Source organism: Sciurus vulgaris (genome assembly GCF_902686455.1).
Source record: "Sciurus vulgaris genome assembly, chromosome: 10".
NCBI classification, from domain to species: domain Eukaryota; kingdom Metazoa; phylum Chordata; class Mammalia; order Rodentia; family Sciuridae; genus Sciurus; species Sciurus vulgaris.
Window position 1 is genome coordinate 100,570,455 of NC_136470.1, and position 27,285 is coordinate 100,597,739.

General features: G+C 41.8%; 1 protein-coding gene and 3 long non-coding RNA genes across 8 annotated transcripts in view; 2 read left to right on the forward strand and 2 right to left on the reverse strand.

Annotated features, from left to right (window-relative positions):
* LOC306670511 overlaps positions 1-9,094 on the reverse strand; it is a 36,589-nt gene extending 27,495 nt beyond the window's left edge. Inside the window, exon 1 of one of the 4 annotated variants that reach the window (XR_013766416.1) lies at positions 7,859-9,094. This is a non-coding gene — a long non-coding RNA (uncharacterized lncRNA). The remainder of the gene's footprint in view (positions 1-7,858) is intronic. The other 3 variants (XR_013766417.1, XR_013766418.1, XR_013766419.1) reach the window with 3 other exon arrangements.
* LOC306670514 overlaps positions 1-21,896 on the forward strand; it is a 1,027,288-nt gene extending 1,005,392 nt beyond the window's left edge. Inside the window, exon 2 of the long non-coding RNA XR_013766424.1 lies at positions 21,321-21,896. This is a non-coding gene — a long non-coding RNA (uncharacterized lncRNA). The remainder of the gene's footprint in view (positions 1-21,320) is intronic.
* Positions 1,313-21,896, forward strand: TNFSF10 (TNF superfamily member 10). Of its 2 annotated transcripts, XM_079155167.1 has the most exons (6): positions 1,313-1,367; positions 2,400-2,581; positions 11,468-11,605; positions 14,563-14,605; positions 17,949-18,047; positions 20,070-21,896. In XM_079155167.1, the coding sequence occupies exons 1-6, from the start codon at positions 1,328-1,330 to the stop codon at positions 20,516-20,518; spliced, it is 951 nt and encodes a 316-aa protein (XP_079011293.1). In that variant the 5' UTR covers positions 1,313-1,327; the 3' UTR covers positions 20,519-21,896. The 2 variants fall into 2 exon arrangements, with proteins under 2 accessions (XP_079011293.1, XP_079011294.1); XM_079155168.1 differs by lacking the exons at positions 1,313-1,367; positions 2,400-2,581 and adding an exon at positions 11,117-11,357.
* On the reverse strand, positions 21,313-27,285 carry LOC306670520. Its single transcript, XR_013766431.1, has 2 exons — positions 26,982-27,285; positions 21,313-22,832 (listed from the first exon to the last, which is right to left on the reverse strand). It is a non-coding gene; the product is annotated as an uncharacterized lncRNA (long non-coding RNA).

The following is a 27,285-nucleotide window of genomic DNA, read 5'->3' on the forward strand; positions in this document are numbered from 1 at the left end:
TATTGCTACAGATTAGGAGCCCCTGATGAACAGCCCCCATCCCCTGTGACCTAAGCTGCTGTGGCCCAGTGCCCTCTTGAAACTGGATTTAAAGAACAATTGTTTATTCTTGTCATCCGTGGCTTGCTTGAGAATCAACTGATCTAGGCTGGATTCAGTTGACCTTGGCTCCAAAATGCAGCTGGGGTTAAGTTCAGCTCCACATATCTCTCATCCTCCTTGAAGGACCCAGGGTTTGCGTTCTCATGAAATTAGAGTTGGTAAAACCAAGTGAGCAGTTCTAATTCAAGCCTTCCTGTGGTAGCTCCACTGATATCCCAGTGGCCTGATCACATGATAGTGAAGCAGGAAAATATGCCCTCTATATACTCAACATGAACTACAAGGACACATGACAAAAGGTAGGAGTAGAAGGAGGGATGAAGAATTGGAGAGAGTAATGATTATGCACATCAGCTGTGTGTCTTGTCATTCCAGTTGCCTCTTCCTTTTTCCCCTTGATTTAAAAAAGTCATTCAACTCAGGACTTAAGAGTGTATGTTTAAAGTGTTCAGTTCATGTAACATCTAAAACTGATTCCCTATCAATTCATCTGTGCCCGGAAGGAGCTCGCATTTTAGAATCTGGAATGTTTACAGAGGCAAACTTTAGACTTGAAAAATATTTTAAGATGTAGATATAGATGACTGACCTCAGTTCAAAGGCCAGGGCAAGAAGAATGACCCAATGGTGAATAATGGGGCTGTCTGAACTCAGGACAATAACTAGGACTCACTCTAAACAAAGGTCCCAAATTTAGACTCTGCTATAGTTTGGATCTGAAATGTCTCCCAAAGGTCTGTGTGTAAAAGGTTTGGTCACCAGTCTGTGGCAATACTAGGAAATGGTGGAATCTTCTGGAGGGGGACCTAGGAGAAGGAATTTAGGCCACTGGGGACATACCCTTCAAGGAAAAATTGGGACCACCTCCAGTTACCCTCCTCACTCCCACTTCCTGACTAGCATGACAAGAGCAGTATCCTCTGCCATGCACTGCTGCCCTGATGTGCTGCTTCACTAGAAGTTCAAAGGTAATGGGGGCCATGATCAGGAACAGAAACCTCTGAAACAAAGCCAAATAAACCTTTCCTTCTTTTAAGTTATTCGTCTCAAGTATTTTGTCACAGCGATGAAAAGCTGACTAATACAGGTTCCAAAGGATTTCTTGGAGTGTTTGGTGAAAATAGAGATTTCTAGGTTCAGTGCCAGAAACTCTGATTCAATGGGTCTAGAATAAGTCATGAAATGCTGAACAAAATATAGGGACTACATATAGCATGGTCAGCATATGGTACCTCCAGATGTGGGACTGGATTCTACCTTTAAGGGTAAGTAATGGCATGACCCTGAGCAGGGCTTTCCAGAGCCTCCATTTCCTAGTCTGTAAAAGAAGGATAGTAACAATCAGACACTGAGTGTGACAGGGCTAATATTTTGGAAAATATCAATGTGTTTTCCCCCTTTACCTTCAGAGTAAGTTAGCTACTTCCTCCCTCTCCAGTTTGACTCAGTAGATACTACCTTGGTAGGGGTTTAGGGTGGGGGAAAGAGACTAGAATTTGTTTCCCAATGTTTGCAAAAAGAAAGACACACTATTTAGATTCTGACATTCAAAATAGGGTGATGCAGAAATACTGTTGTTTCAAAAGGATTGTACTTCCCTTTATTCACTCTCGCACTCACCCTCTTCCTACTTCTCAGGTAGTAGGAAACTACCTGAGAAACTTCCATGGAAGTTTCAAGTCACAAGAATTCTCTTATCATTTAGCCCTCCTGCTAATGGCAGCCAGGGTATAAGACTTGGGGCTCTATGGTTGAATGAGGATGTATTAGGAAAAACAAAGGAAAACCCCAGCTGTCTTCAGCTCAGGGGATTGTAGAAAGAAGGAAAGGAAGAAAGAGAAGAGGGTAAAGGGGGTTGAAGACAGAAAAGGGCAGAGCATACAGGGCAGGGTATTGGTCTCCCTTCTCCCCAGTGACCACCACGATGCAAGCTTCATCTCATGCTCTGTTCCAGTCTCTGGGGAATCGGGGTAGGACAGATACTGATTCAAGTGAGGTGAGGTGGGACCTGGGCAGCAATACCTTTTAACAGACTCTCCTGGTGATTTTTTTTTTTTTTTTTTTTTTTTTTTTCCTGTGCTGAGGATTGTGCTCACAGCCTTGTGCATTGAATTTTTTTTTTTTAATGTGTTCACCAAATTGACCCCTTACATTTTTATGGAGTAGAGAAAGCCTTTGAGAATTTACTTCTGCTCCTGCTGGCTTCCTAGTAGTGCTCTGTGAAATTCAGTTTCTTGTTGACAGAAATGAAACTAAAAAAACTCCACCTCCTGATCTTGGTCTTTGTTTCCTCATAGTAGCCAGTTGCTGCCTGGCTGACACAGGACGCTCAGACCCTCGCAGGACCATGGCTATGCTGCAGACCGGGGGGGTCTCCAGCCCCGGCCAGGCCTGTGTGCTGATTCTGATCTTCACAGTGCTCCTGCAGTCCCTGTGTGTGGCTGTGACTTACATCTACTTCACCAATGAACTGAAACAGGTCAGTAAAAGGCAGTCTTAGGCATTGTCAGGTCTCCCTGCCTCTCAGCTTACTGCTCCCTGAAAACTTTACTATGGAAGGAAATCTCTTTCTGTCTGTAGCTTCTCACTGCTAATGCTTATAATTCCTGAGGACCTCATGAAAGCTTAAGTTCAGTAGACTGTGCAAATCTAAACTCAGTTACAAAACTGGCATCTAGCAGATGCAGAGAACAAAACTCCTAAGGGGTTTTTTGTTTAGTTTTGTTTTAAAAAGTATATGCATTTGCAGGCTGGGGTTGTGGCTCAGTGGTAGACCACTTGCTTAGCATGTGTGAGGCACTGAGTTGGATTCTCAGCACCGCATACAAATAAATAAATAAAGGCTCATCAACAACTAATAAAAATACTTTTTAAAAGTATATGCATTTGCTTTTTAAATTGTTACCAGTCTGGAATGCTTTCTGCTAAATGCTTGACTTGTGAATTCTTGAGGGTGAGGACAGTGGGACAGAGACTGCACCTGCTTCTGACACCTCTACAGTGTGGCATATGGCTCCCATGCAGGTGTTCACTAAATACCAGCTGTGTAAGTGAACAACCGTCACAAACGTGTTTGAAGTCACTAAATGTAAGATTGGATTATAAGACACAGGCAGCAAACAGAGAGTCGAGGCTCAACCCAAACCCAATGACTAAACCCTTAGTGAGGTTCCAGCTGAGGTTAATTCCAGTGGACCATAGACAGACATGGGAGAACATTCAGAGGTGAGCCCGGCACACACACACCTGTTTTTTATGTACCGTTTACTTATACTCAGATTTCATGCCAGCCTCTCTCTCCCACTCCTTTTTTAAAATAAATATTTAAAATTAGTAGTTAGCATTTGTTAACATAGACAAGCCAGACTTTTAAAAATTAGCAGGTAGAATAATATGCATCTGAACTAAAATCAGAACCCAAACTCGGAATGTCAGGTTTCTCCTTGCTCCAAGAACAAGCGAAGGGTGGAGTAAACCTTCGTTGAAGTGCATTTTAGCTTCAGAACTATTGCATTTCTATGTTGACAATAAGTATGAATACAAAGGACTGGCTTTCTGCCCACCCCTGTGCACAAACATGTCATAGATAAAGTCTGTAACAGGGAGGCTAATAGGCTCAACATTTGACTATCCATGAGAAACAGTTGAAAATACAATTGTCACTTTATACTCAGGTGAAAATACAGGTATGAATACAAAGAAAAAAACTTAGTGTCGTTTTTTGTTTATGATTTTCCAACTAAAACTTTTGAAACTATAAACATAAAATAAGCCAACCATGAATGCAAACTCAAATCAACTCAGTTTTTAATTTCTTATGTATCTTTTAACTAATTCTATATTATATAATAGAGAATTGAAAGCTGGAAGAAATTTTGGATACCCCACCCCCAGTCCCATCCTCATTTTATGGATGAAGAGACCAGGCAACCCCCAGAGAAATGTATTGTCCAAGTTTAGACAGGAGGGGCTAGCACCAGGGCTGTGAATGCCTAAGTAATGCTCTTCCCTCCACAGTAGGGTATTCATTGGTCAAAATTGTGCAGCTTGTGATCACATCTTGCAACATCAAACCTGCTAGTGGCTAGGAAATGCAAGACTAAGGGTCCCAGGAAAATATAAATGCATAAAAGCTATTGAGTGCTAATTATCTGTTCAGGAAATGTAGTTTGTATACCCTGTGGAGTGTAAATTTAGTTATCTCAATTGGTTGGGAATTTTTCCTTTGGAAATGGATGAAGTAGACTCTTCTTTGCAAGTAATTATGAAAATTATGTTGACCATTTGTGAGAAATAGTAATTCTGGTGATCCATTTTCAGAATATAATATTTAACCTTAAATGTAAGATTGGGATGTAAAGAAAGGCAATCAGAGGGGAAATAGAGCTGAATGGAAAGTTACACAAAAACACCATAGGCTATGGATCTCTTGAAATAACCCAATTAGCCATTTTGAGCTCCCCAACCTGTATCCAGTGGTAACTACAGCCCTTCCCTTTGCCCCTCTAACTTTAAAATTAGACAATCGCATAGATTGTAACCCCGAGCTCCTCCTATCAGAGCCAGGGGCAGTGCTGCCTTAGGGATGAAAACAGGTGGACTACCCACTCGGTGTGCTTGCTTGCTGGACTTCGTGCTGTAGCACACCTTTTGTAGAAGTAAATTTTGCCTTGTGGAGTTATTTTTGAGTATGAGTCTGATTCCTCATGATACCTCCATATTTTAACACGTTAGATGACCTGTAAAGAAGGCTTTATTGGAGGGCATGTTGAAGAAATTGTATATTTCTAGGAAAATAGATAGAACTGTAATTATACTTTTAGTTTTAAGTCCATATAAGAGACTGGAAAGCTAACCACGTTTATAGCCACACAATTCACAATAGCCAAACTATGAAAACAGCCTCGGTATCCATCAATGGGTGAATGGATACAGAAAATGTGGTATTATGCCACAATGGAGTTTTATTCAGCCATAAAGAAGAAGGAAATTATGTCATTTGCGGGAGAATGGATAGAACTTGAGAGCATTATGTTAAGGGAAATGAGCCAGACTTAGAAGGTCAAGGGTCATGTTTTCTCTCATTTGTGGAAGCTAGAGAAAAGAGAAAGAAAAAGAAAGATGAGGGGTATCTCATGAAAATTGAAGAAACACCAGTAAAGTAGAAGAAAGAGACCAGTACAAGGGAGAAGGGGAGAGAAAAGGGAAATACTGAGGAAAGATACTGGCCAATATATATTGTTATATTTGTGTGCATGCATAAATATGTAGCAGCATATCCCACCATTGTGTACAATTATAATGCATCAATAAAAAATATGGGAAAAAAGAAACTGAAATGTTGCTATGTGTACTGATTTGAAGCCAGTATGTCTTACCCATTGTTAGCTTTGTAGTATAAACAGAGTGATGCTATTTCTCCAAAACAAGCAGCTTTATCAGTTACATAATCATAAATTGGTCTGATGATTTAAGACTAAATGGATCCTCCACTGAGCTGATTTATGCAGTTTTCTATGTATATAATTAAGTTTTAAGAACTTCTACTAAAAAATGGAAATTTCAAGTAAAGTTGAACATTTCCCCTTTTATGCATATTTTTCTTGACTGCATATTTACATATGTATACATGTGCATAAGAATCAATTGACAGTAGTACTACAAAAGGACAATTAACAGATATTGAGCAATTTTGTGTGCCAGAAACTTTGATAAATATTGCACTGTGTCATACTCATAACAATCTTTTTAAATCAGTATAATTATACCATTTTATAGGTGAACAAACTAAGGCTCAGGGAAACTAGGTGATTTTTTTCAAGATTACAAAGCTAGTAAAAGGCAAATACTATCTTTTGAAACTGGCTATTCAGTAAGTGCTCCATAAATTTAGCCATTATAATTTCTGTTGAAAGGTCTCTTGAAGATATCACCATCTTTATCAGGAATTTTTCCAAGGGAAAATAAATCTGAGTTTTCTTGAGTATCTGTGCAGAATTTGAAAAAGCATGTTCTGCATAAGCAGTGATTTCCTAAGACAGAGTACAAGTTCTGCTTGGGTTGGTGAAAACCAAAGATTCAGTAAGCAAGGACTATAGAATGGAGCATGTCCAGGAAGGCCCAGTAACATTGACTTGGACCCTCACAAGAAGCCTGTAGACCAGCAAACATGAGGCATGTCCCAAACCTCAGATGTCTGTGTCATTCTGTGACAGTTTCATGACAAGGAAATGGACTATCACTCTGGCATCATTGATGGGGAGGGAAAAAGAGGACCCTTCTCTATAGAGCCTCATAAATGATTCTTTATGCTATTTGTGGTTTGCAGAAAATAATGGTCAGAGACTAATGTTTGAGCAGAAGGGAGGGCCAAAGCTATCCTCTTAAAATCTCTGTACCAGCACAGGAATCTACCTTCCTGACCTCAAGCTCAGCCAAGGGCTGGTTGGCCCTGGCCTAGGCAGCTGCCGTGTTGTGAATGCACCAAGAGCAGTCACCATGGAAATCCACTTCTCAGAACCAAGAGCTTCTGGAGTTGAGGAACAGGTACTCAGTACAAAGCCATTTCTCCCACTGGAGGCACAGGAATAGAACCTGCACTGACACATGTCCCAGCCCTGACACCCACTTGTGGTTATCTGAAGAATAGCTCCATCTGCAATGTGCTGCAGGAAGCTCATACTTTGAGACAGAAAGGATGTGGAAAGGAAGGAGGGCAAGAGACAACTAATTAATCACTCTTGGGCTAACACAGCACAAAACTGCCACACCGTCACCATTACAGGACAAGACCTGCAGAAGAACAACCAAACATCATGATGCAAGGAAACTTGAGGGTGAGGAGGGTGGTGAAGCTTTCTCTCTGGATTTCTATTCTTTTTTTTTTTTTCAAAATTCAATATTTATGCAAAAAAAAGTCTAGAAAGACAAACACAAAAATGTTGACAAGTATGATCTCTAGGTGGTAGGGCCACAGGTGCCTTCCATTTTATTTTTCAGGGTATTATAAATTTTCCACAGTGAATGTCACAAGAGTATCTATGCTATCATGTATAGTTTTTATACAGATTTAAAGAAAATGATATTTGTGTATCATCTTTGGTAGGGTACTGGGGATTGAACCCAAGGGTGTTCTACCACTGAGTTACAGTCCCAACCCTTTATATTTTTTTGCTGAGGCTGTCTGAATCTTGCAATCCTCCTGCCTCAACTATCTACGTTGCTGGGTTTACAGGTGTGCGCTGCTGTGCCCAGTTTGAATATACTCTTTTTTTTTTTTTTTTTTTTTTTTGTGGTACTGGATATCGAACTCAGGGCCTTGTGCTTGCAAGGCAAGCATTCTACCAGCTGAGCTATCCCCCCAGTCCCCTGAATATACTTTTAAGAGAAAACAGCTATACAAAAAATTGCACACCAGCAGTCTGATAATCTTATAAAAGAGAGCATCCCAAGGTTAACTAGGAGGTGGGGTTGTGGATGCTCTCAGTGTTGCTTATTTGTTTTGTCTATTTTATTTATTTATTTTTACTTTTGGGGAGTGTTTTGTTTTTCATTTATACTTTCAAAACATGTTCTTTACTTTTCCATGTTTCCCTGGCTTCCTGTGCATTTTGTGTGTATCTAGGCTGCATTTACTTTAGAACCATAAGTAACTTGAACTTGTCAATCTCCCAGGACCTTACTCAGTTTTCACAGTTCCCCCTTCCACCTCCTGACAGTTTTTCTAGAAAACCGGAGAGGGATCATAGGCACTCACCCGCAGTTGGCATTGGCCTGAACTGACCCCTGCTGCTTGGGCTGTACTTCCACCTCTCTCAAATTCCACTTGGGGTCACAGGTTGCTGCTAACCACTGTCAGGCTGTTGGCCTGACCCAGCAGCAGCCAACTCCGCCTCTCCATGTCTGTCACCACCCTTTCCTGTTGAAATAGCCTCCAGTTTCTGGGAAGTAAGGAGCAAAGTACTCCTCCCTTCGTGTTAGGCACACATTTATATCTCAACAAGTGGCCAATGTTTGTGAGCCTACTCTCTTGTTTTAATAAAACCAAAGTCTGGCAGAACTTCCTCAAACTGGTTGCACTGGGACAGTGTCCAGGAAAACTTGCTTTTCCCGTAATCATCCTGTCCTGTAGCTCATCTAGCTCTTCCCTCTTGTTTCCTGATCCCTCTTCCCCATTTGGTAGACATGATCTTGTGCTTCTATAATCAAAAGCTCAGTCCTTGTCCCCAATGCCAATCTAATAATGAGGACACAGTTTTGAGAAAAAGAAAAAAGAAATGTTATTGCTTTGCTGGCAAAGGAGAAACACAAGGGACTTCTATGCCAGAGTCTGAATCTGACCTCAGGGGAACACAGGGCTTTTAAAGACGTGATTCAAAAGTTACATTCCAGGTGTGGTCAGGGGCTGTAATCGACTTATGGCCCTGAGAAGTAGCCATTTCTTAGATCTTTTGGCACCCTCCTGAAGTCTGAATTACTTTATTCCTGTGGTATGTATTTGCTCAAGGACAGATAATTCAGCCTAGGATGGGAAGAAGGGTAATCTTTCTTCCCCCAAGGTTAGGGACAGAGAGAGGAAGAAGAGAAAGGGGGAAAAAAGGTCACTTTTAAAATCAGCCACAGTAGCAAGAGTTATATCCAAAGCATGAAGTGGTCCTCTGTTTCGCTTTTGGGGCATATGTGACTGAATTCCTTCTCAGAAAGGCTATTCAGTTCCTAAGGTATTAGAGAGACAACTAGCTGTCCACAACAGAGGTGTTTGGGGTGGGCAGATGTGAGGTAGGCTAATTCCACTGCCAGTCACATTCCACGACTCAGGTGGGCCCAGCTGCCATCCTCAACTGCATTCACTAGGAGATTCTTCTACTCTTTTTGTTGTTGTTGTTTTTGTTGTTGTTTCACTGGCTACTATTGTGTAATAAATAAAGTAACCAAAAACACCTTTATTTTTTTAGTCTTCAAGAAACAAGCTCCTTTCTTCTTTTTCCAAGATAATCATTGTAAGCTCAGCGAGTCTCGGCGACGGGACCAAATATAAGCTTGGCAGGTCTCGGTGGGCACAGTTAGTGGCTAAATAAAATGGAACAGAAAGTGGCCAAAGCAAGCTTTATTGGAATTTGGCTCTCAGGCGAAATTCCCAGACCCCCGGGGTATAGGGACCCAGAGAAAATCGCCAGTGGCCCTGGCTGTTCAGAGTTTTTACAGACTGGGATGGGAGGGGGTCCTGTTGAGTGACAGGTGGGTGTGAAAGGTCAGTGGAACTTTCCATCCACCTTGCTGCGAACTTTCTGATCACCTTTGGTGGGCTGGTCTTTGTTCTGGCTGCTCAGCTTTGCCCCCTACAGTCGCCTAATTTCCGACCTAACAATCATGATTAACTTTAAAAAATAGTCATACAATACATCTTCAAAGCATTTCCCTTTAACAGGAAATTTACCTTGAAAAAATCCAAACATCAAAAGATTAAAACAATTCTATCGTGCTGTCCTTATACAACAAAACTGAATCTAGCATAAGTCAAGGAACTTTATTCTTCTCCTCCAGTAACCAGTATTATTATTTCCTTTAGCAAACTCTGAGCTAACATTAAGTAATCCTTCTTTCTTCTGGTATGATTTTAAACTCAGTGATATATTCCAGCACCATACTGACAAAGTCATCAAATTCTAGAAGTGTACCAATAATTTCCTTATCACTTTTCATCACAATGTAAATTTTTGATCCTTCATACCTGTCCACAAGCTCTAGGGGCAGCAGCTGTGATGGTTGGATTGATAGTAGCATTAGCCGCCATGGCTCAGCCAGAAGTGGCCAGCCCAAAGTTCTAGTCTTTTTTTAAATATTTTTTTTAGGTGGAAATGGACACAATATCTTTTTATGTATTTATTTTTATGTGGTGCTAAGGATCTAACCCAGTGTGAGGCAAGTGGTCTACCACTGAGCTACAGTCCCAACCCCCAAAGTTCTTTTCTTATAGTTTAAAAAATAAAGAAAAACAGGAGGCTGAGGCAGGAGGGTTGCAAGTTCAATACCAGCCTTAGCAACTTAGTGAGGGCTTAAGCAACTTAGGGAGACCCTGTCTCAAAATAAAAAGTAAAAAGGCCTGGGCATGTGACTCAATGGTTAAGCACCCCTGGGTTCAATCCCTAATTCTTTTACCAAAAAAGAAAAGTAAAGAAAAAGAAAGAAAGAAAGAAAAAAAGACGTTTATTTAAAAGTAGAGTGTTCAATACTAGGGAATGTGGAAGGAATTAACTCGAATCTGTACCTTTGTACTTGAGGGACCTTGATCAAAAATTCAAAGGGTACATGGCTGAGACATAAAACAGTGAAATTTTTTTAAATGAGATTGTTTTATATATAAATTAACAGATTGTCATTAAATTTGATTGTTCCTTCAAGCATTGTGGTACCCTGAGTTCAAATAACAGATAAAAATAATTATTTTCCCAGATAAAGGTAACTCAACTAATTTTTTTAATAAGAAAATCTCTCTTAAATCTCAATTGTTAGGGAAATAAAACCAAAAGGGAAAGAAAGGGGAAAAAAACACTTTTGTTTTCTTAATCACGTAACAGCCTGGAATGATCTGCATGGTTTGGGGTGTGTGTGTGTGTGTGTGTGTGTGTGTGTGTGTGTGTGTTTGTAACATCTAGAAGGATTTGTTGACAAGGTTGAGGACTCTGTTGACAGTGATCTGGCTACTATATTTACTCTCAATCAGAAGGAAGAGCAAACCTTCATATGGCGTTTCAAGTCTCTGCAGAGAGGTCCCCCGCTAGTGTAAACATCTAATGAGGCATCATGCAGATTTCTGGAACAGGTCCAGACAATGCCACCCCGAGGAGCAGAAATCACGTCAATAACAGAAGCTACTCAGCCACCTGGGTTCTGATTAAGGAAAAGAGGATTGCCCATACATCAAAGGGTCTGACTAATTTTTGTTTAGGATGCTGGAATTCAAACTGACTTCATTACTTATTCTGTATCTAGGTGGGTTTCCGACTTTAGAATGAGATCCATTCCACAACAGAGCTGGAAGGGACCTGAGACCTCACCACCAGCAAAGCTCTGATGAGGAGCACACAGGGAAGGAAGAGTGGGAGCATTGTGGAGAGATACACAGCTGCTTAGTGATGGGGTCAGGGACGGCACCATGACCCAGGATGCCTGATATGTGTCACAGCCTTTCCCCTAAATTCGAATGCTTGGTTTTAGCCAAAGAACAAAGGACAGCATGTCCACTTTTATCTGAGGTGCTAAAGCTTCTCTGAATCTGTCCTCAGTTTCCACTGTTTTAACTTCCAGTTGGAGAAAAGCACAAAGCTGTTGCATATAACATTGTGTTTATTCCATCTCAACCCAGATGCAGGACAAGTACTTCAAAAGTGTCGTTGCCTGTTTCTTAAAGGAAGATGACAGTTTTTGGGACCCCGCTGATGAAGATGCTATGAACAGCCCCTGCTGGCAAGGAAAGTGGCAACTACGCCAGTTTGTCAGAAAGGTAGGTGACCTCACTCACAGGTTCTCAAGGTCAGAGGAGGAGGAATCCTTAAGTTATCAAGACTAGACTCTGCAATTTGCAAAAGAAGAAACTGAGGCCCACAGTGTTTAAGTATTTTCCCCCAAATTCACAGAACTAGGAAAAAGTGGCAGAGCACAAAACGATGGGTCCTGGCTGATTCCTGGTATAACCCAGAGCCTCCTCCTCTGTCTAAACTTTTAATCTTACTTGTGGAAACTGAGGCACAGACAAGGCAATGTCTTCGAGGTCTTCCTGTAATAAAGAAGTTGTGTGATTTTTTTTTTTTTTTTTTTTTTTTTTGGTCTTCATTTAGAAGACAAAGGAGGCCAAATAATGGTGTCTTTTATGCTTCTCATATTATTGCTCTCTGGAATTAAATACATATTTATTTATGCATGCACACAGAGATGAAGAAAGAAAGGAAGAGGGAAAAAGAGATACTTTAAGAACCAAAGGTGAAGATATCTCAGTTCACAGTTAAGTGACAAATTACAAAAATATTCCTATTTTTATAAGTTGCTTAAAGGATCTCTAGCAGAAACATTGGGTTAGCTAATAGTTAATTTCACTAAATGTGATTAATTTTACTTTTGGCACTGTGACTTCGATTGAATCAATTTCTTCTCTGGTTGCTCCCTTCACTGTTAGAGGGCATTTAAAAATATTTGCTAAAAATGTCAGATGAGAGCACCAATATCAAAACAATACTATTTGTATTTAAAGACATTCTGGGGAACTCCCAGAGTAGGAGGAGGATGTGTTTTAGACCTGTTGGTAAAGTCCATTGTCTGGTGCACAGTATCTAAGTGGGTTTCTAACTTTAGAATAAGACTCACACCATGTCAGAGCTGGAAGGGGCCTGAGACATCACCACATGCAAGGTTCTGACTGGGAGCACATGGAGAAGAGAGACAAAGTCAAGTTCAGATATCACCATGACGCTATTTCCACAGGAAATGAAATTGCATTTCCACCTGGGCGGCCTAGGAACGCACCTGCACTGTGCCCACCCTGGAAATGTGGCCTGGCTGCCCCTCCCCCCACAGCTGTACTGAGCGGCTGTAATTCCATCGCTCCAAATGGCAATGACTGCTCCCAGGCCAAAGGCCAGGAGAAGCACGGGCTGCGGTGGGTTCCAGAGGAACCTCAGAAATGGAACTTCAAAGTCCCTGGGATCTGGTGGTTGGAGGGCAGGACAAGACCCAGCAACAGGGAGAGACTCGGAACCAGTGTAGACACCTGGAGATTGAGGAGTCTTCTGGAATGGGGAGCAACAGTGGGGAGACCAGAGAAGTAGCAGAGGTGGATTTTACATGTTGGCTCCTGCAATTCTCCCTCTCCCTGACACCAACGAGAGGAGAGAGAAGTGGGGGGGAGTTCATGGAAGGTGGAGGCAGAGTGGGGAAGGAACTCCCCCTCATGTTCAGGTGTATCGGTTAAACATTTTATTTCCAGTAAGCAACCTGTTTTGTGCATTATCTCATTGAATCCTCACAGCAGCTCTGTGAGGAAGGAATCATGGCTTTATACACACACACACACACACACACACACACACATTTTGTGTTGTTTTGCTTTGCTTTTTGGTACCGGGAATTGAACCCAGGGGAGGAGCATAACCACTGAGCTACATCCCCTGCCTTTTTTTTTAGACAGTCTAGCGCTAAGTTGCTTAGGGCCTCACTAAGTTGCTGAGCCTCCTGAGCTGCTGGGATTACAGGCATGCACAACTGCACCAGGCTATATGCATTTTTAAATAGATAAAGAAATAGAAGTTCAGATCAGCAAAATAACTTGAGCTGGTTCCCAGAGCTTAGGGATGGCAGGATTTGAGTCGGGTCCCCAGCCACACTTGCAATCCCTCATTCTGCTTCCCACACTACCAGTCTGACTTTTGTCCCCTTCGCCTGCTTCCCTCCCTCCCTTCCTTTCTGTCCCAGAATAAGAAAAGGAAAAAACAAGAGTGAAAGAGAGAGAAATGAGAGCAAGAAAGAGAGAAAATGCTCACTTCCCCTTATTCCCTTCCCTACACCTGAGCCCACGGGACTGACTCCTAACACCATCTGGGGTTAGGGCTTGAGGCAGAGGGAGAAGCCGAGAGCCTCTGCTTTGGGGTTGGGTACAGAAAAGGCAAGTTCCAGCAATTGCAAAATTAATGACAGTAATGAGAGAAAGAAGGCAGTGATGGCCAAGCCCTCGGGAGTGACAGAGCTGAGTGAAGGGGGTTCAGAAGCCATGAGTGAGCCTAGCTGGGTTCTGCTTGTTTAATAAGTTTCAATTTTCACTTTCTTGCTGTTTTTCCCCATTAGTTAGCACAAAGAGGCGACTTTACTATGGGAACTCAGTGGAATGTCTTTACGTAGAACATGTCTTGACCACATTTTCGGAAATGAGAGAATGACATGGTACTGCCAGGCCATAACTCAGTGGGTGTGAATGTCTGTGGGCATCGTAAGAGAGAGGTGTTCCTTACATCTTAAGATTTGGAGCTGTCCACTAATTTCAAGCTGCTGGGCTCTGTCATGCAGTGCTTTTCCACACACATTTGTCCCTGACACAGAAAGTGATATGACATGATTATCACATGGAGCTGCATGGAGGGAGGCCTGGGAGACTTTGGGTCATCCTGACTTGGCAGATGGCCCCTTCCTCCTGCACTGTTCCAAGTGTGACTTTTCAAAGACTTCATCCAGAAGCAGAACTTTCTTGGGCAGAGGACCCTCCCTGGATGTTTGTGTAGGAACAGCTATCTGATTATTAATCCCTGCACTCGCCCCTCCCCACACAAACACTGTGTTCAATCAACAACTCGAAGCTAAATTGATATCTTATGTAGAAATGTCCTTTTAGACATCAGCAAGAAGAGCCATAGGCATATTCTATAGTGGGTGAAAACTTACAGAGAATTAACAAGCTTTATTCAATACTATTTGCAGATGATTTTGAGAACCTATGAGGAAACCATTCCTACTGTTCAAGGTAGTAATTTTTTGTTGTTATTCTAATTTGTCAAATTCATGACAAGGTAAATAGCTCTCTGTCCTCTCTGCTCCATCCACTCTCCCACCTCTGTCTCAAGCCACTTACTGATTCTATTTCAATCTTTTTAAATCTTTGCACAGATAGCTGGAAACTTCAGAACCAAATCTGTGGCCTAACTAAAACCAGAACTTTACTTCCTCTTAATTTTGTTTTTTTCGTGTATGAATTTCCCTTTCACTTCAATTTCTTCATGTACTGATTTTTACCTTATGTTTTAAATAAACCATCTTAAATCTTTCCTGAAACCTGGCAGGAAGCGATGTAAATAAGATTCCCCCAAAGTTACCCATCTTCTCTGTGTCAGACCATGAGCAGATTTTCTTTTTGCAAAAGCCCTTCCTGCACCATGCCTTCCCCAAACCCCTTTCTAGCCACCCACAATGGCATCATGCGGTCTCCATGCCTGCCCACCTTCCTGTTCATGGTCAGCCACCTTCTCTGGACCCACATTCCCCAGCACCATGGTAGCCCAGGTCGACTTCTTTATCCCTCCATCTGGCATCTACCATTCTGAGCTCCACCCTCTCTATCAAGGCTCATTTAACAGTCGCCTTTTCACAAAGGACTTTCCTGGCCACCTGTCTAAGTAAGTTCCCCTGCACACACTTTGTCCTCTCTTCTATTTTTATATATTTATATATTTTATATATTTTGGTATCTGCTTCCCTACTGGGTTAAAGATCTGCAAAGACAGAACACATTTCTGTTTTCTTACTTCTCTATACCTAGCACCTAACTCTGTACCTCAGGCCCAGTGATTCTGACTTCTCCCCCAGTCGCTTTCTTGCACTATTTTCAGTCTGTGTGTGTGTGTGTGTGTGTGTGTGTGTGTGTGTGTGTGTGTTGTGGTTGAGGTAAATTCACATAGCACACAGTTAACCATTTAAAAGTGCACCATTTGTGTGTTCATAGTGTGCCAACACCACCTCTCTATCCAGAAGGTTCTTCCTCATGGTTTCAGAATGAATAAATGAACTCATAAATAAAATTGCTGAATTAAATTTGCTACTTCTTTGCATTTGACTCGCCATGTCCCCATTTTTCTATACTACTGGCCATACCTGCCTGAACACACATGCCAGTAGTCTGGTAGAGAAGAAACTGCTTTTTAACCTCTTCATCACATGAAAAACCCCATTTTTCTTTGTTAAATATGAATGACAAGGCTTGATCCTGGAATCTAAGCATTCTTTCTGATCATCTCCCCAAAGGTAAAAGCAGTGGTCAGAATATTGGACATGCCACCAGTTCTGATAAGGCACACCGGATCCATGGGCTATAGTAGGTGCATGTACTATTTTCAGTGTTGGAACAGTGTTCTTTTTATTCATCCCAGTAAGGCATAGAAATCATGTTCTCTCTGCATGCCAATATGTATCTTTGACACCCAAATACACATATAAACAAGTTTTTGTTTTGTTTTTTCTCTAGGAGGTGTTTGCTATAACCAGTAGGAAATTTCCTCCCTTTTGAAATTTGTTTTCAAACCTAGGTTTTCCCATATCCTTGTAATGACCTCAAATGCAAATTGAATTCAGATATTGAATACTTAAAAACATTGTGTTAAGGGTTAGGGGCAGGCAAGGCATTATGAATTATTTAACAGCCAAGGTTAAAGGTAAATGGACACATCAACCTTGAAACCTGAGCACTCTGAGACTAATGTGCAACTGACTATGCATTTCCATGCTACATTTGGACTTCAGTATCATATAATGGCCACCCATCCTGAATCATTCATCTACAACTAATACCAGATAGATGGAAATAATTTTTGGTTTCCATTTCATCCTCCTCTATGAAATTTCATCATTCCTATTGGGTCCCTCTGTTACTAGCCTAAATTAAGGCCTACTGTGCTAGTGTCAGTTATAATTGTCTGTTAACTTGTCTGCTAGCCTTCAGCCCTCTCACTTTACATTCATCAAACTTGACTGTGACATAAGTAGGCCTAAACTACAACATACACCTCTTCACTTCCCAGGACACCTTTCAGTCTTCCCATGTTCTGTTAGGTTCAGATCTTCAATTCTTAGACTCCTCATTTAAGCTTGCAGCTGAACTCCTCCCAGGTCCATGTCCCAGGAATGCTTTGTGCATCCTGCCTTGGGCTTCTCTTCTGTTTCTCCAGGACTTTCTTCTCCCACCCTTGCAGCCTGCCCATCCTCTCCCTGTTCAGATATTTATCCTTGCACTTACAGCAGTTTCTTGCATTTGCTTGCTTATAATTCTTTCTTTTGGTCCTAGACAAATGCCTGGCATTGATGTGGTGGGCACTTTGGTTGAACTGAATAAATGAAGAAAAGGCCTTAGCACCATCTCCTCCACAAACCTTCCCCTGCCCTCAGCTCTCCAAACTAGGAGTCTTTTCCTCTTCTGCATATCTGTCACCTTTCATTTCTATTTCTCATAGGTAACTTTTCACTTTATAATTCATATCTCTTATGAAATACTATTAAGTCCCTTGAGGACTCAGTCAATAGAATCAATGATTAATCCATGTACAGTGTAGCACAGTGTCTTGTCCCTTCCAATATTTGTCTGATGAAAGAATACAATTTATCTTAACAACCAATGTGAGAACGTTTGGAACTGATTTTTTTAAAGAGAGTAGCCTTTGGATTTTTTTTTAGGTTGCTCTAAAGTACTTTGGTTGGTGGTCAATAAATCTTATTTGTTCGTTATGATCAGCAACTTACATATTCTTGAACTGAATCTTGGACCAGCATGTCAATTCCTATTCCTTTTGTGGGAGTGAAAGGGGGCTTGGGGACGACTGTTTAGATACCAGTTTGTAGCATCTATGGACAACTGTTATTCCACTCCTTTAGAATCAGTAGTGCCTAGCAAAGAGGAAAAGACAATTGAGATGAAAAACATGGTACCACTCCAATTTTTTCCATATATAACTCAAACAGGAAATTTGTCAGTATGTGGTTATTTGCACACTTTCAGTCAGCAGGATTATTAGAAGTCCACAGTCTTTTTAAAATTTTGGCTCATTTCTTGCATTTTGTTTTATTTTACTTGGACGTTACCTCTGAGATAAATTATAATCTGTGTTAGTGCTCATTCTTTCTAGCTGAAGTACTTTTCAAATCAAACACAGTTGAAGTAGATTGATCATCCTACTAAAATATGGACTGTTTTTATGAAACCCCTAGAATCAATTTTGGAAGCCCAATGTGCTTACAATGCCTGACTGACAGCCTCTGTGAGCAGAACATACTTGAGAACTTGTTTGATAAGTGCTGATGAGTCTTTGCCATTTTTCTTTTAGAAAAACAAGGAAGTATTTCTTCCTTAGAAAGAAGACCTCAGAGAGTAGCAGCTCACATAACAGGGACCACTCGGAGAAGCAGCACATTCTTAGATCCAGGTAAGAAAAAACAACCACCATCTGATTTAGGGTTGGAATGAAGCTCAGTGGTGAAGCCCATGCCCAGCATGCGTACAGCCCTGGTTTGATCTTAGCACTGAAAAATAACATCTGACCTAAGGGCAGCCAATAGAAGAATTGTTCCAAGGAATTAATTTGTTTACTTTCTACCTAAAATATTTATATGACAATCTACAAAATGCTCATAATAATCAAGTTTCAGATTCACTGTTTTCGGAAGCAAAATTACAAAGAGCTCAATTACTGCTGTGACAAAACTGGCCTTGGGAAAAAACATGAAGGGGAGAATTTTGTCTTTGAGATTCCTAGGTTTCCATTTTTTGCTTTTTTTCTTCTTTGGTAAAGTGACCTCTCTCTCTCTCTCTCCCCCTCCTCTTTCCCCCCTCCCTCTCCCCTTCAATGGCACTGCATTTTCCTTCTTTGCAAACGTGTCAAATCTCCCTTCTCTTGCAAGGCTCTACATCATGCACTTTACTGTCAATCACTAGGCACTCCTCAGGGCCTTAGGACATTGCCAACATGTGAACATATTTCATTCACAAAAATGTCAGTGTCATACAGTGTACCCAAATCAGTGCCACACAGTTTACCTGAATATGTTCAGTTCAGTTTCTTCTGTAGGACCAGGTGTCAATGAAGTGCTGTAGGACATGCATGGGTTTAACAGTGTAAATGCTCAAGTGTAAATATCCCAGCTCCTTTTCACCTACATATATGTTTAGAGCAAATTATTTAAGCAAATCAAGTTTCAGTTTCTTCACATGCAAAATAGAGATCATCCTTAAATCATAAAGTGGTGCAGATTAATAGTAACACATGCAAACTGTCTGGTCTACTGTGAGTACTCAATAAACAGTCATCTTTAGGAAGGGTTTTATCCTAGTTAAAGAAATTTCAGTATCATTTAAGAGATGAAAACGTTGTTTAGGAGGGTTGTTTGTTTTTCTGAGCAGTTGTCTCCTTGGTATTCCTAAAGTCACGTTTTAGAAATAATTCACATGTTCTGTCCACAAGTGAGATAATTATTACAATGCTACAATTTGCTATCCATCAACAAATTCAATAATTGTTTTAAGCTCTTAAAAAGCTAAATTTTGCACTAATCAGAAAGAAGAAACCAGTGTTTTAAAATTTCCTTATTTTCATAGGGCTTTTTTTCACTCAAAATCTTTGAGAGTTAAAGATCCAGGGACCTGAGAATCTTTAAATACAACCTCCTAGAGTGGAGGAACTTTGGATGGTGTAGAGGGAAATGAGGTGGGGTGTGGGGGAAGGAAAGGCAGTGGACTGAGACAGACATCATCACCCTATGTACATGTGTGATTACACGAATGGTGTGACTCTACATTGTGTACAACCAGAGAAATGAAAAGTTGTATCCCAATTGTGTACAATGAGTCAAAATGCAGTCTGTAAAAATAAAAGAATAAAAAAGTAAAAAACAAATAAATAAATATAGCCTCCTTTGTCCAAACCTGTGCCTTTTATTTTGAATTAAAGATGCCTTCTACTTGGGTGGCATCTTTGACTTTGGAGAGCTACAAAACTCAAAATACCAGAAGCAAGAAGTCCTGAACTCTAGGCTTAAGGAAATCAATTATGTTTCTTTTTCACCTCCTTCTAGGTTGTCCATTTGAGTTCACCAGCACAGAAAAGGAGGAAGTGGGGTTAGGACAGCATCTCTGCTCTAGAGTAAAAACTGCTATTGAGTGGATCATGCCCTTTGACACTGCTCAGAGCTGAATATGTCAGGCGTGGTATAAGTGGTAGAGGAGCTATAGAAAGGCAGGGGACTTCTAGAACATCACAATGAAGCAAGTAACTCCTGATTCCTATATGACTAGAATTTATAATCCATGTAAGATTGACGGTCCAAGAAGTTTGATATTAAATTGAAATCCATTGTAAGCCCAACAAAAATACTAGCTGGGCAGGGCTTTAAGCAAAGTCCTTGCTTTGCTATAATCTCCCTTCTGTTAACTCTGTCTAATTTTCACCCAGGCTCCAAGAGTGAAAAGGCTTTGGGCCAGAAAATAAAATCCTGGGAGTCATCAAGGAAAGGACATTCATTCCTAAGAAATTTTCACTTGAGGAATGGAGAACTGGTCATCCATCAAACAGGGCTTTATTACATCTATTCCCAAACATACTTTCGATTTCAGGAAATTGAAGAAACTTCAGGAGCAATTTCAAAAGAGACCAGAAAGAAAAGCAAACAGTTGGTACAGTATATTTACAAATGCACAGACTATCCTGACCCTATATTGCTGATGAAAAGTGCCAGAAATAGCTGTTGGTCCAAAGATTCTGAGTATGGACTCTACTCCATCTATCAAGGGGGGATGTACGAACTTAAGGAAAATGACCGAATTTTTGTCTCTGTAACTAATGAGCACTTGATTGACTTGGACCAAGAAGCCAGTTTTTTCGGGGCCTTTTTGATTGATTAATGATCTGCAGAGGAGCATTGTGTGAGCCCAGGAGTTGAAGACTATCCTGGGAAATTTAGCAAGACTTCATCTCTTAAAAGAAAGGTACATGAGGCAGCCTCTGAACCAGTGTCCTCTTGGAACAGATGGAAGCTTGGCTCAGTCACAAATGTTCACTTTGGCTTCTCTGGTGTGGGGAGACTCAAAAGGATTATACCCAGGGCCACGGAGGAATCACGACCCCGCTGACACCTTGATTTCAAATTTCTAGCCTACAGAGTTCTGAGACCAGAAGAGAACCAATTCCTGTTGCTGAAAGCCACCCAGATTGAGACGCCATGTTCCAGCAGTTTTAGGAAGCCAACACAGCCTTTCATACCTTGCTGGAGAAGTCTTGTCCACTGACAATCATACAGATATATGTACACATGTATATATACCTGTATATATGTACACACACACACTCACCCCAGGATTGAACCCAAGGGTGCTTAACCACTGAGCCACATCCCCAACCCTTTTTAAAATTTTTTTTTTTATTTTTACAGACTGCATTTGATTCATTGTACCCAAATGGGGTACAAACTTTTCATTTCTGTGGTTATACACAATGTAGAATCACAACATTCATGTAATCATACATGTACATAGAGTAATACTGTCTCAGTCCACTAGCTTTCCTTTCCCCACTCCCTCCTGGCCCATTTCCCTCTACACAATCCAAAGTTCCTCCATTCTTCTCTTACAACCCCACCCCACCCGATAATATATTTGCATCCACTTATCAGAGAAAACATTCAGCCTTTTTTTGGGGGGGGATTAGCTTATCTCACTTAGCATGATATTCTCCACTCCGTCCGTTTATCTGCAAATGCCATAATTTTATTCTTCTTTATGTCCCCAGTCCTTTTTTTTAATAGTTTTTTTTTTAGATACGGGGTCTCACTGAGTTGTTTAGGGTCTCACTGAGGCTGGCTTTGAACTCATGATCCTCCTGTCTCAGCCTCCCAAGCTGCTGGAATTACAGGCTTGTGCCACTGCACCCAGCCCCCAATGACCATATTTTTTTAAAAGGTTTGAAATTTGGTCTTTCTAGCTCAATAGTGCCATTCAAGTATAATTTAACTTCTGTGTGATGTAACTTGGGAGTTAAATATCACCTTTACCAAACAAATATCCAGTAGTTCATCACTTTTTAAAATAGGCCACCCTTTTCCCCACAGATTTAATATCTCTCCTTGCTATATGTGTCAAGCATGTATGGGTCTGTTTCCATGCTCAGTTATTTTTACTATTGGTCTAATTGTCCATTTTGTACCTATATCACCCCTTTTTCTAAAAAATTTGTGGTAAAAAAAAATATATATATATATAACATAAAATTTACTATTTTATCCTTTTTCAGTGTATAATTCACTGGCCTTAATTATTTAAATTACTACTTAATTTCTCTATACATTTAACAATCTTAGGTACTGAAGTGAAATTACACAAATGTTTGTCATTATGTCTCATTTATTTCAATTAACATGTCTTCAAGATTCACCCATGTTTAGCATTTGTCGGAATTCCATCCCTTTTAAAGGATCGGAGTAAAACTTTAGTTAATATAATGGAGAGTTTTGAAATCTGAGGCTAAAGAATGATGACCACAAAACTTCTGCAGCGAGAATGCATTGTCAGTATGAAGAAGAGATTATTTAAAGAGAGAGAGCGCAGCCACTAGATTCTGTAATGGGAAATGAGGGTCAGGACATTGGGATCTAGAAGCAACACTTTATTGGTGGCCACAGCCCAGAGAGATGTTTCCCAAAGTCTGAGCCCCAATTACAATAGGGTTTTTATACATAAGCAAGTTTTGGGTACTCGAGGCAAAGGAGTTGGTGCAATTCTATTGGAGGCTGCATCTTACATTCCTTATATGGGTACAAGCTTGTCAAAAGCCTAGGGACTTTTAGTTCATACAGCTTGGGGAATTCTTCTGCACTAAGTATGGGATGCGGGGGTGTCTTTTGTCCCAGTTAATTTATTTTCTGCTTCCGCTATTCTGATCATCTTATTACAGCTACTTTGTCAGCCACTGCAAGGCTCTATGGTTAAATGCCAATAAGCAGAACTGCTGAGTGCCAATGTGGGAAACCACAGCCTGTCAGCTCTTAAGCTACTAAAGTTTTCATTTTGTTCTACCACAGTACCCCTACCTTGAAAGAATTGGTGGCAATGTAGATGGTATTGGCATAAAAAAAGACACATTGACCAATGGAACAGATTAAAGAATCCAGAATTAAATCCACTATCTTCAGCTGATTCTCAACAATGGTGCCAACAATATACACTGTGAAAGCAACAAGAAACCACTCCAGATGCAGGAACTCACACAAGAAACTTTATTAGCTGGCAAACTGTCTGCTCTTAAGGGCAAAAGAGAGAGAAAGAGCGAGAGAGTGAGAGAGCAAATAAGAGAGAAAAAAAGAGCAAGTAGCAGGGGAATTACCCTTATATAGTAAAAACCCACAGGCTAATTGGACCAATCACTGACAAGAAAGCTAACAATCTAGATTACAAAATTATGTGTGGGGAGGAGGCAGAATAAGGGGAGAAATGGCTACTACCTTGTTCCTTTCATTCCTCTGTTTTTGTTTTTATAAGAAGATCCCTTTTGTGCATACGGGCGAAGATCCATCTTCAATGACGGCTTCCTGCTGGATATGGTCATAGAACTGATTCAGGAAAAGGAGATGTCATTGCAGTAGGCAGGGGTTGGGGACTGGAGAGCTCCCCTAGGGAATGCACTTGTAGCCAGGCTCCAATTCATCATTTGTAAGGTTCTGATAGTCCTGAAATACAAACTGGACAGATCCATTAGGAAAAAATCTAATAGTTAGAAAAATAGCAGACTGGGTGAATGACAGGAAAGGCAAGAATGTAGCTGGCAGTCCAGTCCTCATGGCTGGGTGTAGTTGTCTGGTGCGTCAGTGTTTTAGTCCTCTGCCTCTGGAATGGAAAGAAGAGTCAGCCTGGGGTGGAGAGGTTCCACTGGGGTGGCCGAGTATCGGTTGGAAGAAGCTTGAGGGTTAGAAGCTGGAAGTAGATTGAGAGTAGAGCTTAACCTGAGAAATATGTAGCCATCCCCGTAAACCTGGCAACTTGACAGCCCTTGGCATAGCCAGAATTACCATATGGGGTCCCTGCCATTTAGGAGATAGAGGGGTTGCGGCCTCCTGAGGAGGAGAGATAAGAAGATGGTCTCCTATTTGAAGACATTGAGCCAGGGGGCCAGACAAGGGTCTAGGCAGGGAGAAGTTCACATAACCCCATAGGAATGCCTGAATGTGTTTCAGGAAAGGAAGAAATATATGAAAAGGAAGAGGGGAAGGAAGGGGCATCATCCCAGGATGAAGGATGGGAGGACAGTACATCAGCTCAAAAGGGGAAATATTGGTAGTCTCTTCGGGAGTGAGCAAAGACGCAGAAGAGCAAGAGGCAGGAGTTTAACCCAATCAAAGTGAAGTTCTAAAGAAAGTTTGGTTAAAACATTTTTAAGAGTTCAAGTTGTTCATCAACATACTGTAAGAGAGGAGGAAACAAAAGTAAGAAAAACAAGATCATGAGGCAGTGTTTGGTCAAAGAGGTGAGGACTGTCCTGAAATCCCTGTGGGAGAGCTGCCCAGGTCAGCTGAGAAGAAACTAGAGTGAGAGTCAGTCCAGGTGAAGGCAAAGAGATCCTGTGAGTCAGGATGAAGGGGACAGTGAAAAGGCGTCCTTCAAATCCAACACAGAGAAGTATGTGGTGGAGGAGGGGATAGAGGAAAGCAAGGTGTAGGGATTGGGCACAGTGGGGAAGATGGGGACAACTGCCAAATTGATGACGTGGAGATCTTGCGCCAAACAGTAAGATCCATTAGGCTTTTTAACAGCCAGGAAATGAGGGTTATGGTTGAGTTGTTGGGGCACAGAAAGTTTTTCTGCCTTAAATCCTGGATGACTGGTTGAAGCCCTAAGAGGCTTCTTTGGGAAAGGGGATGTTGGGCCTGAGCTGGGTGAGATGTTGGTTCCTTCAAGCAAATGAGTACAGGCGAGCATGTGGCTACAGAGGGTCTGTGGGTATCCCAAACCTCGGGGTCAACAAGGGAGGGGGGAAGGGAACAGGAAGACTCAGGTTGAGTTGTATGTTCCTGCAAGGTCATGAGAGGAGGAATAGCGGAGGAGTCTTGATGGAGGTGCATGGTGGGTGAGAAGGAAATAGAGGTACCCAATTTGGTTAGGATGTCCCTTCCCAGGAGGGAAATGGGATGTAAAGGAATTATCAAAAAAGGAATGAGTGAAGCAGATTTGTCCAAATATGGTACCTTATTGGAGGGGCTTTTAGGGGGTGGTATGGTTTTCCCTCTACCCTGACAATAGAGGATCTTGCACGGGAAGTGGGTCCCCAAAACTCACAGCACTGAGAAGGTGGCTCCAGTATCTATAAGGAAAGGGAGCTGCCTACCTGCCACCGTAAGGGCCACCCAGGGATCCTGAGTGGTGATGGTAGTCGAGTGTAAAAGTTCTGGGCCTTTCAGTCATCCATTGCCAATCCCAGTAAGTCACTGGGGAGAGGGGGAGAGGGTGACCTGGCACTTCTCTGAGCACTAGGGCAATCCACTGTTCAGTGTCCTGGTTGATGGCATTTTGGACAAGGACCTAGGGGCTGCCAGGGGTTGGGGCAAGTTTGTGCCCAATGGCTCTCTTTTCTCACTTGAAGCATGGGCCTGGAGGTCTTCTGGGAGCTGGGGTGCCCCCTTAGTGGTCAACTGGGCAGGTCTAGCTAACTAAAAGGCTTTGGCTAGCATTAGGTATTTTAAATTTTGTTTTTTTTCTTCCCTTCTGTTATACACTTTGAATGCCACTGCTAGAACCTCTGGCTGTGGGTTGAGGGGCTCCCTATGTGCCTCAATTTAGCCTTTATGTCCAGGTAACTTTAAGAAAAAAAAAGTCACGAGTAACTGTCATCCCTCTGGAGTTTTAGGGTCCTGGCAAGTATATTGGAGCATGGCCTCTGTGAGGCCACTCAGAAAGGCAGATGGGTTTTTGGTCTTATCTTGTATCACTTCCTGAAGTTTATCATAATTAATAGGTTAATGGCAGCCTAATGGAGACCCGCAAGGATGCAAGTTTGGAACTTGTCCTGCCACAGATACCCAATCCCCATATTAGTGTCCCATTGGGGCTCCCTCTCTGGTACTGCTTCAGCCCCAATGGGATGGGCCAGGGTTAATTGGTGAACCTCATCTGCATAATTGCGTGCCTGTTCCCAGACTTTCCTGTGCTCCTCAGGGGTCAAGGTGTTGGACATGATCATTTGATGTAGTTTGCAGAGTTGGAAGTGAAGGAGCCTGGCCACTTCTCTATCTGTAAAAGATTGGAAAACGAAAAAGGAATATGGACTCTATCACTCCCTCCACACTGGCCACCTCCCACAGTGGGGCTAGAACATGTGTGTGAGACCACATGACAGGAGGACTAGGCAGGCTGGGCAGGGGGTGGTGTAAGCAGAAACAGAGCAGGGCAGAGAAGAGAGGAGCAGAGGCCAGAAAGGCCTCTGCGGCAGGGGATCGGTATGGGGTGGTTCATTAGCCGGGTCAAAGTTGAAGGAGGAGGAAGGATTAGGAAAGGGAGAGAAGCCAAAAAGATGTGTTTATATTTTCAGGAAGAGAAAAATCAAGTTTAGTGCACAAGAAAGAGAAAACTTAAATGTAAAGAATTTCTTTCCACTTGGCCACTCATTCACAGAAGTTGTTTAAGTCCTTCAAAACATTAGTATCCAAAGTGCCATTAACAGGTCACTTAGATTGATTATCCAAAGGATACTGTGGCCAAATATCATTACATAAGCAAATAAGTTTTGATGGCTCTATGTCAGGGATCAGGTGAAGATTTTCTACTAAATGTCCCAAGGGTGAGTCTGCTGGAATGGAAGACCTAGATCCCATGGTAGAGACTGAGAAACAGCCAAGTCAGTGTCCAAGGCATCCCGAGGTCACAGACTAATTGACTGGAGACAAGAAGGCCGCACAGTGATAGGAGTCATCACCCAACCATCAGTGTGTGCCAGGAAAAAGCCAAGAATAGTGGAGGACCCAGTACAAGGATTTTTGAGAGACAGAAACCTCAACCTGAGAGAGAATCTCCACCATAAAGATCAGGGACTCACCCGTCAGATAAAGTCAACTAAGGGACCAGCCATAACTATAAAAGTCATGACTGGGAAACCCCACTCCCCAACTACTTCGAGGGCTCCAGATAATCAACAGCGGCTTCTCAGGTCAGCAGAGCCATGTTTAAATTGACCTAGGGGAAAACTCACCAATCTGAAGCCAGTGGTGGATGCACAACTGAGCATCTGGGTAAATGGAAAGTGAGACCAGCATCTGGGGCCCTGGATTGACAGATGGGATTCCACCCACCTAAGAGGCAGTAGAAGAGTCCATCAGAGTCACAGCACCAATGAAAGTGCCCAGAAACCACTCCAGATGCAGGAACTCACACAAGAAATTTATTAGCAGACAAACACGGTGTCTACTCTTAAGGGCAAAATTGAGAGAAAGAGCAAGAGAGTGAGAGAGTGAGTGAGAATGAGAGAGAAAAGGAAGAGAGAAAAGACAGCAAATAGCAGGGGAATTACCTTAAATAGTGAAAGCCCACGGGCTAATTAGACCACTGACTGACAAGAAAGTTAACTGTTGGGGGCTGTGCCATGTGGGCTGCGCCGGGATGGCACCTGGCAGCCAGCCTGAGGTTGCTTTGAT

Coding starts and splice junctions, on each gene's coding strand:
- TNFSF10 (XM_079155167.1), top strand. CDS start 1,328: ATGGTACCTCCAGATGTGGGACTGGATTCTACCTTTAAGG. Junction 14,606..17,948: donor AACCATTCCTACTGTTCAAG/GTAGTAATTTTT, acceptor TTTTTCTTTTAG/AAAAACAAGGAAGTATTTCT. Junction 18,048..20,069: donor CAGCACATTCTTAGATCCAG/GTAAGAAAAAAC, acceptor ATTTTCACCCAG/GCTCCAAGAGTGAAAAGGCT.